This window comes from Engystomops pustulosus, chromosome 2, assembly GCF_040894005.1.
Source record: "Engystomops pustulosus chromosome 2, aEngPut4.maternal, whole genome shotgun sequence".
Lineage (NCBI taxonomy): Eukaryota > Metazoa > Chordata > Amphibia > Anura > Leptodactylidae > Engystomops > Engystomops pustulosus.
In genome coordinates, this window is record NC_092412.1 from 63,182,121 (window position 1) to 63,194,825 (window position 12,705).

A 12,705-nucleotide genomic window follows, 5' to 3' on the forward strand; every position below is an offset into this window, starting at 1 on the left:
CTCCTGGAAGACTTGGGACTCAAATGCTGTTCCTTGGTCTGTAAGGATCTGGTCCGGACAGCCATAGGGGAGGATGAAGCTCTTCCACAGGGCCGCTGCGGTGGTCCTTGCAGACAGATCTCTGACAGGTACTGCAACCACAAATTTGGTATAGTGGTCGATGATCGTAAGGGCATAACTGTGACCGGATCTGCTGGGCTCCAACTTCACGTGGTCCAATGCCAGGATCTCCAAGGGCCGTTGGCTCACAATGGGACGGAGAGGGGCCCTTTGATTGTGTCGCTCTCCTCGAGCGATGGCGCAGGCTGGGCATTCTCGACACCAGGCTTCAATGTCAGACTTCATGTTGACCCAGAAGAATCGCCTTCGGAGGGTGGCTTCAGTCTTCTGAGCGCCAAAGTGTCCGGACTGGTCATGGTACATTTCCAGTACTATCTTGGCGTCCCTCCTGGGAATCACAATCTGGTATAGCCGGTCATAAGTGATAGGGTCCAGAAGTCTTCTCTTTAGCAGCCCCTGGTGCATGCTCAGAGTCTTTCTCTGGCGCCACAATTGAGACAGTTCTCCATCAGCTCTTCTGCGCCGGATTCTTTCAGGCACTCGCCCACTAGAGAGATAGTCCATTACTTCTCCTATGGCACGGCTATCAGCCTGAAGACTCATCCAGAGGTCCTTTTCCGCAGGGGGCTCTGACTCTTCTTGAGGAGTAGCTGGCGCTGCCTCTGTCGGTAGGGAGTAAACTCTCTGGGCATCTTGACGCACAAACCGGGCATAGAACGCTGGCATCTCGACATCTTCCCACTGAGCATCCGTGGAGGGTCCCTCCCACTGGTCAGGGAGACGGGACAGAGCGTCGGCGTTGTCATTGGTCTTACCAGCCCGGTACTTGATGGTAAAGCTGAAATTGGCAAGTCTGGAGGCCCACCGTTGTTCCAGTGCTCCAAGACGTGCGGTGTTCAGATGCGCCAAAGGATTATTGTCTGTGAAGACAGTGAAAGATGATGCAGCTAGGTAGTCCTTGAACTTTTCGGTCACAGCCCAGACTAACGCCAGAAACTCCAACTTGAAGGAACTATAGTTCTGGTCGTTTTGCTCCGGTTCTCGGAGGGAACGGCTGGCGTAGGCTATGACCCTTTCAGTTCCGTTTTGGAGCTGGGATAATACCGCCCCTAGACCTTGCTTGCTGGCATCAGTGTATAGGGTGAAAGGCAGACTATAGTCTGGATATCCCAACACCGGGGGCTCAGTCAACCGTTGCTTGAGCATCTGGAAGGCAGCTTCTCGTTCGGCCGTCCACTCAATGGCTACTCGGGAACGTTGGCTCTCTTTTGGCAGGCCCCTTAGAAGCTCTTGCAGGGGAGCCGCCAGCTGGGCAAACTTCGGGATGAAACGCCTGTAATAACTGGCAAATCCCAGGAAGCTTTTGATGTCCCGTACGGTTGATGGGGTAGGCCAGTCGTAGACAGCTGCAATCTTCTCTGGATCTGGCTCAATTCCATGAGCGCTCACCACATGTCCCAAGTACTTGACACTAGGTTGTAGCAGGTGGCACTTGGATGGCTTGACCTTCAACCCATGTTGGGTCAGGATTTGGAAGACTTCAGCCAGGTGGTGGAGGTGGTCTTCATAAGTCTTGGAGTAGATGATGATGTCGTCCAAATATAGCAGGACGGTCTCGAAGTTGCGATGACCCAAACATCTCTCCATCAGCCGTTGAAATGTGCCTGGGGCGTTGCATAGCCCGAACGGCATGTTGTTGAACTCGAACAGGCCCATTGGGGTGGTGAAAGCCGTCTTCTCTCTGTCTTCCGGCGCCATGGCCACTTGCCAGTAGCCACTGGTCAGGTCCAGGGTAGAGAAGTAGGCAGCTGACCCTAGGGCTGCGAGGGATTCCTCGATTCGAGGCAGAGGATAGGCGTCCTTGTGGGTGATATTGTTGATTTTCCTATAGTCAACACAGAATCGAAGGGTTCCATCCTTCTTCTTCACAAGGACCAGCGGGGCAGCCCATGGGCTGCGACTCTCCCGGATAACGTTGGCTGTCTTCATCTCTTGTACCAGCTTCTTCACCTCTTGGTAACGGGCTGGAGGTATGGGCCGATATCGTTCCTTGATAGGAGGATGAGAGCCAGTAGGGATGGTGTGTTGGATCAGAGTAGTCTGCCCAAAATCCAGTGGGTGTTTGCTGAAGGCCTGGTGGTGCTTCATAACGACATCCAGGACACCTTGTACTTGGTCTGCAGGAGTAAAATCGTCGTCTCCAATATTGAGCTCAAGCCACCAGGATTGCTCGGCAGGCTCACCTTCAGCACTTTGCTTCACTTCCAACTGTTGGGAGGCAGACAGAGCGGTTTCCACCAAGTCTTCAGGATGCACGCTGAAGAGAGTGGCTACGGCTTGGTACTTTCTCAGATCCACTGGGGAGTCTCCCACATTTAGTAGTCGAATGGGTACTTGTCCTCGGGACACAGTGACTAGGCTCCTGGCGGCTAGAATGGGCAGGTCTTCATCAGCTGGTAGAGGTTCTACTATCGCCTGGTAGTCTTGACCTTGAACGCCCATGCAGGCTCGACACCATACTAACGTCTCAGTCCCAGGTTGAAGGCGGACAGGTTGGGGATCCTTGATCCGGGCTCTGCAGATTTCCCCATTAGGGCCAGCGAACTTCTGTTGCGCCGCTAGAACCTGCATAGTCTCCTGAATTACCTTCCGGGAACCGTTGGGCACTGTTGGCAGGGAGTCGTGGAGAGCCTGCAGCACTTCAGGGTAGCAGTTGCGGAGGACATTGGTACCCAGTACCAGGGAGAAGTTACCGTTTTCGGGCACACGTGTCACCACTACGCCCTGTCTGGTTAACTCAGTGTCTCCAATGGTTAGCGTGGGCTCCCAGTAGCCGCGGATGGGTACGGGTTTTCCGTTCGTAGCAATAATGTTCAAGTAAGCCTTGGGAGGCTGGATTAAGGATGCTTTTCCTCGGCACTTCTCGAAGGCAGCACTCCGGAGGGTGGTCACTTGAGATCCGGTATCAATTAAGGCCGGTAGGGTAACTCCATTGATGGTTACATGAACCATGGGGCGAGTCCCCACGAACCTGGGCATCCAGTTGGCATCTCGGGGACTTACAAGTTCTTCCCTTGGAGGTCGTCCCTTAGCTCCAAGGGTTTGTCGTTTAACTGACGGCAATCATTCTCTTCATGCCCATATTTATGGCAGTAGCTGCACCGCTGACGGGGTTTCTTCTGACTCCAGGTGCTTAACGACTTCGCTTCTTTTGGGCGCTGTTTAGTCGGAGATTCACGAGGAGTAGCTGACCGTACCGGGTTCTCTGGAGGTTTCCTCCTCCTAGCGGAGACAGTTACTTCCAACTGGGTCAACCGATCGAGGATTTGATGCAGGGTGTCCGCCAGATTAGAGACCTGTCCTGCTAAGTCAGCAACTTCCGTAGCCGCAGGAGTAGGTGATGTCGACTGCATTGGATAGCAAGCTAGAGCAGATTCCTCCATTTCCACGGATTCAGGCTCTTTCTGCGGTCCAGTAGGCGGTCGGTCCCCTAATATGTCAATGGCAATTTCCTTAAACTCAAGGAAGGAGGCCTGGGCATGTTGAGAAGAGATGATCTTTAGTTGACACCTTTGATTTCTATCAACAAGTCCATTAATAAATTGTTCCCTTAAGGTTTGATCAGAGGTTTCAGCGTCTTTGGGCTCAAGGCAGGTGATGGCCTTCCATGTCTCCTGTAGGGAGAGAGCAAAGTCTCGGAGGGACTCTTGGGGCTTCTGTCTTTTCCCGAAGAATTTCTGCTTCAACTCGGAGACAGTACACTTGTCAAAGGTGTTACGTAGCCTATCAAGAATCTGGACCACATTCTGACACTGTTCTCGGGGCCAAGACTTGACTTCCCGGAGAGCGGGTCCTTTCAACTGCCCGATGAGGATGCCCACTTTCTGTTCCTCTGTAAACGGACACAGGGCGAAGGTGGCTAACAATTTGTCTCTGAATTCAGAGAGAGTGTGTGATTCTCCCTCGTAGTGGGGTAACCAGGGGGCCCCCGGATAGTAGGGCATAGTCAGAGGCATCATGGTGGGAGTCCCAGGGACACTAGCTGTAGCAGGGCTGAAGGGACTCTCTGGAGGACTTAACATGCTCCGGTACCCTGAGGAGGGACCAGAGGACGGGACTTGCGCCAGTCCCGTATCTTCGTCCTGGGCGGACATGACTGGCCTAGCTGAGGGAAGTCTGTAGGGTTACACAATGTCCGTTGCTATGGGCAATGGCTAGAATGGGACGTGGGCACTTTAAGACACAGTCACTATTCCCTGGGAGGTGAGCCAATAACCTAGCGTCGGAAACAATCTCTACCCCCCTTTAACTTCCCCAGCGGTACTCACTCAGGATCAGCCGCGGTGACAGGACAGCTCCGGTGCACGAAGGTCTCCGTTCCCGATGTCCGGCAGGCAGCAGGGCTCGGTGATGCTCAGCGGTGTTCTCCAGTCGCAGGACACGTGCGCCGGAGCTCCGGATGAGGCGCACACTGTTGGCAGGCTTCAGGCGCGGCCTGCGCCGAAATCCAAGATGGCCGATTAACCCTCTTTGTTGCCGGCCGCACTCGCTCCAGCTCCTCCTCCACGGTAGTTCGCGCCACTCGCGCAGGGGGCGGAGCCTAGTGACGCCTCTGGAGTTCCCGCCAGTAAGGATTTGGCGGGCTGGAAATACTTGCTGCGCCACACGCCTCTGAGGTAAATGCTTCAGGCGCAGCAGCGCCGGATGTAGCAGAGCTGAAACAGTTCTTGCAGGAATTAACCTCTTGAGTGCTGGAGCATGCTCGACAGCACGTGGCAGCAGTATAAAGTTCAATGTAGAAACACACAAATACTTGGGCCTAAACCCGGATGGCAGCAGGGTTAGGCAGCACAGTCTTTTTCTTAATAAAGTACAGTCTTTAGTGCCAGGATAAGGCACAGAAGTAAATATCCTGTGATTCGTGACGCCACTTGCAACATCCCCCACCGGGGCCTAGCCTTAAAGGTGAGGCCTGGAGTCAGCCGGGGCCCGCGGTACCGGAGTGGCTGGCGGTTGCGGCCTAAGCACGCTATTGTCACGGTGCTTGGTACGGGGGAACCGGAGGGCTGTCCTACAGCCTGGCAGGTCTCCAGCAGGGTGGTGTTGGCAAGAGAAGATGAGGGAGCGGCTGCTATAGCGGATCTCCCTGGGGCAACCCCTTAATGTCCCGAGTGTGAGTCTCTGGGTGATGGACAGGGTGCCGGTGATGAAGGCAGCCGTATTAGCAGGGACCAGACGGAGGCAGAAGTTGAAGCAAACAACTTACAGTTTATTGCAACCGGCAGGAACTGCAGAAAACGTGCCTTTAACAGGTAGATGGAGTGCCGAGATGTGAGTTGGAGGGAGCCTCAGGAGATAGTTCACCAGCCTGGATGGTAGAGGGCAGGCTGGGTGGCAGCTGTGTCCTTATAGGAAGCTTCAGCTTGTCCTGTAGAGCTTCAGGCATCACCTTCAAAGGTAAGATGATACCCCTTTCCTCACTACACTACTCTAGTCTAATAGCTCCACTCTTCAGAGGCAGGGGCTAGGCTCTTCCTGCTCTGGTATGGGCCAGACTGAGATACGCACACACTCACTCACTAAGTCTACAAGATCTCTCTCAACTAGAATCCTTGCTGAAAGAACTCCAGAACATTCTGGGCCAGAGGTTTTATTACCTCCCTTTGGTCAGGTGGTGGCTGCTCCTCCAATCACATCTCAGCTACAGAGCACAGGATGTAACACAGACATTGGTTGACATAATTACATCATACATTAACATCTGCCTTGCCAGGCAGGATTAACCACTGCAATTTCCCCTTGATCCTATAAGGACCATGTAGTGTAATGTGGTGTTACCTACAGGTGGGACGTATTCGCAAGCACTACCTCGCCATTGCATCGGCGAGGGTGTTGCATATTCAATTCAATTTAGAGAAGCTTTATTGGCAGGACCAAATGCAAGTTAGCATTGCCATCTATCTATCTCTCTACAAAAGGAAATCCCAACAGCACACAGAGGTAGTATGTAGCAGGTGCACGCCCAACAGGACCAGACCTCAGATCCTGCAATAAGTATGTTTAAAGAAACAGAGCAGCACTTTCCAGTATGTTGAAAGTTCAAAGCGATTGGTGGTCCTCTTTATTCCATAGCAAAATACCTGAAATCGAAGTTTCGGCTCAACATGAGCCTTTTTAAAGGCTCAATATACTATATACTCAATTAACTTTCAATATACTGGAGTGCTGCACTCCTATCTATCTATCTATCTATCCGATTCTAGGGTATTTTCTGCCAGAGGCAAAAATTTAAATGACGCCCCACTGAATTTCCAAATTTTTAAAAAGCATTTACAACCTCATAAAAAAATTGCTGACAACATTACTTAAAATAAGTAACTGACCCTCTGTGACACCACAAATTCTAAAAGCCTGTAGCCAGTCAGTGACACAGACGTTAGTGCCTCACAGATGACGATCACGATCTGCTCCATCAGGAAGAGGACATAATTATGTCTTCTCCCACCCATGACTGTTGAATTTGCTCCCAGATGTCTTCAGCTCCCGGCCCCACATCTCCGCACTGCACCAATAAAATACCAAAGTCACTTACAGTATAAAGTCACCTAAATAACAGTGCTCCTAACAGTGCTCCCTTTTAAATAAACCCTTCTATATTTATATTACCATTACCAAGCCAAGACCCCTAATTCTAACACAAAAAAACAGTATAAGCCGAGGGTGGGAAATGCATTGGTCACAGCCTCTCCAGTATATAGCGCGCCAGCCACTGTAGTATACAGCCAGCCCCCAGTAATGTATGGCCTGCTAGCCCTCTGTTGTATATAGCTTGCCAGCCCCCATAGAATATAGCCAGCCCCCTGTAATATATAGCCAGCCAGCCCCTTGTGGTATATAGCCTTCCAGCCCCCTGTAGTATATAGCCTTCCAGCCCCCTGTAGTATATAGCCTGCCAGCCCCCTGTAGTATACAGCCAGCCCAGGCCCGGCTCCAGCACCTGGCATACCAGGGCAAGTGCCAGGGCCCAGAGAGCTGCCGGCGGCCCACACACGCTGTGCACATCTTCACTTCCTGTGATGAGGAGCTGTGCCCTGCACTGTTCCTCCCCCACTCGGACAGACACAGCACAGGTAGAGGCTACTGAGCTGCCTGTGTGGTGCAGCACATTATGGGTTAACCTCCCCCCCTATCACCTCTTCACACGGAGCTGCAGTACAGCTGAACTCCGGCAGCTCAGAGATCGGGACGAAGAGGTGGAGGAGGAGGAGATGCCTGAAGACTCCTCTGTGTGACACCAGGGCTGCTGCAGACACCACAGCGTGTGTGATGGTATGTGACATGTATGGATGTGTATATAGTGAGTGTATGTCTTTGCCTGCATGTGTATCTGTATCTGACTGTCAGTGTGTGTGTGTGTTTGCCTCCATGCTTATCTATCTTTATGCATGTCTCTATAGCTGTATGCATGTATCTATCTGCCTGTATATATGTCTTGCTGCATGTGTGGATGTGTGAATGATATTAATCATCTCAAATGTACATGAGAAGCAGAGAGGGTTCAGTGTAAGCAGTGATGTGTATTATGAGGTTCCGCAGCAGCTCAGGTGTTTATTATGAGGTTCCGCAGCAGCTCTGGTGTGTATTTGGAGGTTCCGCAGCAGCTCAGGTGTGTATTAGGAGGTTCCGCAGCAGCTCAGGTGTGTATTAGGAGGTTCCGCAGCAGCTCAGGTGTGTATTATGAGGTTCCGCAGCAGCTCAGGTGTGTATTATGAGGTTCCGCAGCAGTTCTGGTGTGTATTATGAGGTTCCGCAGCAGCTCTGGTGTGTATTATGAGGTTCCGCAGAAGCTGAGTTGAAGTTTCAGTTTTATTACTTGGCAGAGTGGAGGGGCACACATTTTTAGGTTCGCTCTGTTGGTTAAATTACCTCAAAACTGCCCTGACCGTGACACTGGGGAATATTTCAGGGAACAGGAGACAGTTTTTTAGTTTTTGAATTTTTAATGCAGGCACGTGAGTTCTCTGCAAAGGGGCCCGCTGAGGCTCTGTCGCCCAGGGGTCTACTGAAACCTGGAGCCGGCCCTGAGCCAGCCTCCTGTAGTATATAGCCCGCAGCCCCCTGTAGTATATAGCCTGCCAGCCCCCTGTAGTATATAGCTAGCCATCCCCAGCAGTATATAGCCTGCCTGCCCCTTTAGTATATAGACTACCAGCCCCCAAAGAAATAAAGTCAGTACTCACCATTCCGATGGCCCGGGCAGCTCCTCTTCCATCTTCGTGTTTGCAGCAGGTCTGCCACAGCTCCCTGGGCAGAACCTCTTCTTTCTTCCTGCTGGCTGCAGGGTCCACCACATCTCCGTGCGCACGGCCCGGCCAGCGCACTCTGTGACGTCAACAGCGGCTGACATCACAGTTGTGCGCCGGCCAGGACCAGCCGCGAACATGAAGATGGAAGAGGAGCTGCCTTGGCTGTCGAAATGGTGAGTACGGAGTTTATTTTTTTTTATATACTCGGATATAAGCCGAGTGGGGAATTTTCAGCAGAAAAATTCGGCTTATACTCGAGTATATATGGTATATAGAGCCCCCTCCCATATTGACATAATGCTTTACCCTCAAGTTACATTATATACAGCCCACCTTAATTATATAATATGTAGTTAAATTATGGTTAAAAGCCAACCCCCAGGTTATATAATGTCCAGCTCACATCCCATATTATATAATTTACAGCCCCTCATATTATATAGTGTGTAGCCCCTTATTATATGATTTATAGCCCCCCATTATTATATTATACATAGAGCCTTTTTCTATAATATACAGCCCCCTTATTATATAATATACAGCCCTCATATTATGATATACAGCCCCCCTTATTATATAATATGTAGCCCCCTTGCATGATTTACAGCCCATCTTACTTTATTATATACAGCCCTCTTTTCTATTACATACAGCCCCCTCTTTCTTTATATACAGCCCCTTTTTTTCAATATATACGGCCCCTCTTTTTATAAAAATAATAAAGCAATTACTCACCTCAACTCAAATCATGATCCCCTCCGGCGCTCGCGTCCTCTGCATCTTCCCGGCTAATCTGCTGCCTTGTGCTCTGTGAAGGGACGCAGGCAGCTTGACGTCATTGCATGCTGCCGGAGTCCTCCAGAGCAGTAGAGCACCACAGACAGTAGGATATGTGCTGCTCTGTACATAATCCGCGAATGTATCATAAAGATACAGACACGATTGATTTTTCATGTGGGGGCAAAGGTCACATGAATCGCTCACCTTACAGCACCCACATTTTGCCGCTTGCCTCAGGCCTTGGGCATCTGCCGCCTGAGGCTAGATTTTCATCATGGCAAATGCGCCTCGGAATCTATCTATCCATCCATATCTATCTATCTATCTATTTATCTAAGATCAGGAAAAGGCAGCACTCCGTAAATAGTGTCAAATAAAGTGGGTGTCTTTATTCCATAAGCGATGTTTCAGCTCCTTACAAGCCTTTATCAAGCATGTAAGGAGCTGAAACGTCGCTTATGGAATAAAGACACCCACTTTATTTGACACTATTTACGGAGTGCTGCCTTTTCCTGATCTTATACTTTAGTCCCCTGGCCTGGGGACTCACGGTCTGTGCACCCACCGAAGTTGCTGTGCTGCTCCGAACTTTCCCTTATTTTATCTATTTATCTATACATTCAATATCGATTTATCTGCATCCCCCTGTATTTCCTTTTTATCTGTGCTTTGTTTTATGCTATGGTCAAAATTTCAATTAATTCTAACAAATAAAATAAACCCAATCTGAAAAATAATAAAAAACCCAATATCCAAAAAGTGAGTATAACATGTAATTAGTTGTATGCAATCTCTGCTCTTACTGCATGTACAAAATGTTGTTTTCCTGTTCCCATTAAAAATATTATTATTCTAGGATGGTTAACAGCAGGAAATCTTAAACTTCCTGCTCAATGGGATGACATTTTCTTACATATATGTAATGTCTCATTGCTATGGCAATTGATGCAGCATAAAATGCCTAAAAGAACACACACTGAGAGGAAGGATGGATCCCAGAGCTCACAGCCACATCCTGTTTCAAAGCAGGACATGGATTTTCCTACTCAAATTTCAGTTCATTATTTTACCGTACTTAATCAGTATTATTTCAAAAATGTCCTAATATAAATTTTAAGAGCCATATTTTAAGTAAAAAGTAAATAATCCCCTACTGGAATTAGATTAGATTGTGGCAGTCTATATGGCTTTTTTATATTGCAGTTATACATACACTTGAACCACACTAAAAGTAGACTGGCTGCTGTCTAAAAATTTTTTACAACTAAGCCCAAAATGTCCTCAAAACTTGACGGTTGGATACCAGATTCTTGATAAATTCCCTTTAGTGTGTTATTAAGAAGTCATATCTAGATAAATTGGATTAAATACTGTCACACCACAGTTCACCTTTCTTTTCTGTATAGATCTCCTGGAGAAGTCACGAGTGGTAAAACATGTCAAAGCAGAAAGGAACTTCCATATATTCTACCAATTGCTGGCTGGCGGAGGAGCTGAGCTGCTAGGTGAGACTGTCCACCCATTATTATATATATTTATATTTTTTAGGGGACATCTACCATTGTGCTAGCGGTCCCGCTCATCACCTGCTCTATGCCCTAAGGCTAGTGCAACAGAGGAGTTCAAAAATTAAAATACGAGGCTCCCTGAGGCGCTTGGGTGACATAGCCTGAGCACCCCAGGGTAATAAGCATAACTTTTATAACTCTATATTTCCACAATCGCTGTATATAGAGTTTTAATAAAAGAAGTCCTGAGGAACTTCTTATTAGGACACATTTACCATCAGTAAACTGCTGGTAGATGTCCTTTAATATTTTTAGTCACAGTATGAATTATACAAAGCAGATAACATCATAAAACCATATATGGGGAGATTGAAGAAAAATGATAAAGTTGGCAGACAAATAACAATAAGAGACCTTAAATGGGGTTTCCCACTAAGGACAGTGGGTGCCTCTGTGTATAGAGCTGTAATATTGTAATATAGTAAGATGGCTTGTAAAATGTTCTTCTAAAGTCTCATGCAGAACCTGGGTGTATTTTTCAGAGATGCTGTTTAACAGAGATGTTGAAATTTAGTCTTTTCTTTCTGATATTAACCAAAAGAACATTGGTGTCTAATGCACAACACTGTAATCCACCAATTCCACCAAAATAGCTAACATAATGTAATGTATATACTTTAGTGATTGATGGAATGATGATACATCTAAATATTGACCTGATCTCCTGTTTGATAATGGGTTAATACATGTTGGTGTTTGATATTAACTAATTTTCCACATTTTCCTTCTGTTAACCTTAACCTCCACTCTGTGGTCCACGGTGGTTACTAGATATAACTCATTATCAATACAAATTTCTGCTGAAATATTTTCAGTGTTCAGTTTCTTTATATGGACCTTGACCACACTAAGACCTACCCACACAGGACCCTCTCATCATGCTACATTCTGTTCCTGTGTCACATCACTATTGTCTATCCTACACATCCCTTATACATGTCCCTTTTTAACCAAAAACAGATTTATTTCTTGTTGGATGTAATGTAATGGACATCGCACTGAAATCCAATAAGGGAAGCTTTGCACATTTTGCAAATCAGATTCTCTTTGGAGAATATACTGTAGATATGTTAGCCTGACAAATTACCTAATATATGACATAATGTGTTTTCACTTGCTTAGGACAACTGAAGCTATCTCCCGATTGTGCTAAGTATGCCTATCTGAACAAGGATGCAAGCAGCTTAAATGGCATGAACGATAATGAGAACTTCAAAACTGTAAAGGTACAAGTTCTATGACTTCTTCTACACTTGGTAAACGTGCACAAGTATTAGCAAGTTCTCAGCCATTTGCTGTTATTCTGCTTCACTTTCTAATTCCTTCCCTTCTTGCGGAACCATTTGAACTTAATCTCATAATATACAGAATATCTCCATATATATTTTGATACCTCATTCATAGTATATGGCTCAGAGACTCCATAATGATACATTTTCAACATGAATGACTTCTGTTTCACTGCTTCTTTAATAAAGCACAGCAATGGTAGACAGAATCTAAGGCCAGGTTCACATGACCTTGTGCCTAAGAACATAGCAAGGATTAAAATGACAACTGGGGGGTTCTTCAAGGTCTATAAAGCTACAAAGCCTGCAGAACTATACCTCCACCAATTGCTGCATCATGATATTCTTTCTGTTCTGGCATAATTTAGCTATCTTTGCATAAAACAAGGGAGATCAGATGCTAAATGTATTTATGTTCTTTACAGTCAGCCATGAAAATTATTGGATTTTCAGATTCTGAGGTGACCTCAATCCTGCAAATTGTTGCAGTTGTCCTGAAGCTGGGTAATATTGAAATAAAAGGACAGTTTCAGGCCAATGGAATGGCCTCTTGCTACATCCCAGATTTAAAGGGTAAGATGAAACAAGATTCACCTGTTATCTGTAGATGTCTGTTAATATGTAACATTGCAGCATTATAAGTTCAGGTATAAATACTGTATTTGGATTGTTATTATTACTTTTATTGTTACTTTTATCTAC

At 47.2% G+C, this 12,705-nt stretch overlaps 1 protein-coding gene across 1 annotated transcript in view; it reads left to right on the plus strand.

The window, feature by feature from the left end:
* The window catches only part of MYO1A (myosin IA), a 60,819-nt gene that overhangs the window by 24,838 nt on the left and 23,276 nt on the right, over positions 1-12,705 (plus strand). Inside the window, exons 8-10 of the mRNA XM_072134924.1 lie at positions 10,553-10,651; positions 11,837-11,940; positions 12,429-12,576. Of these exons, the coding sequence (XP_071991025.1) occupies positions 10,553-10,651; positions 11,837-11,940; positions 12,429-12,576 (351 nt within the window). The remainder of the gene's footprint in view (positions 1-10,552; positions 10,652-11,836; positions 11,941-12,428; positions 12,577-12,705) is intronic.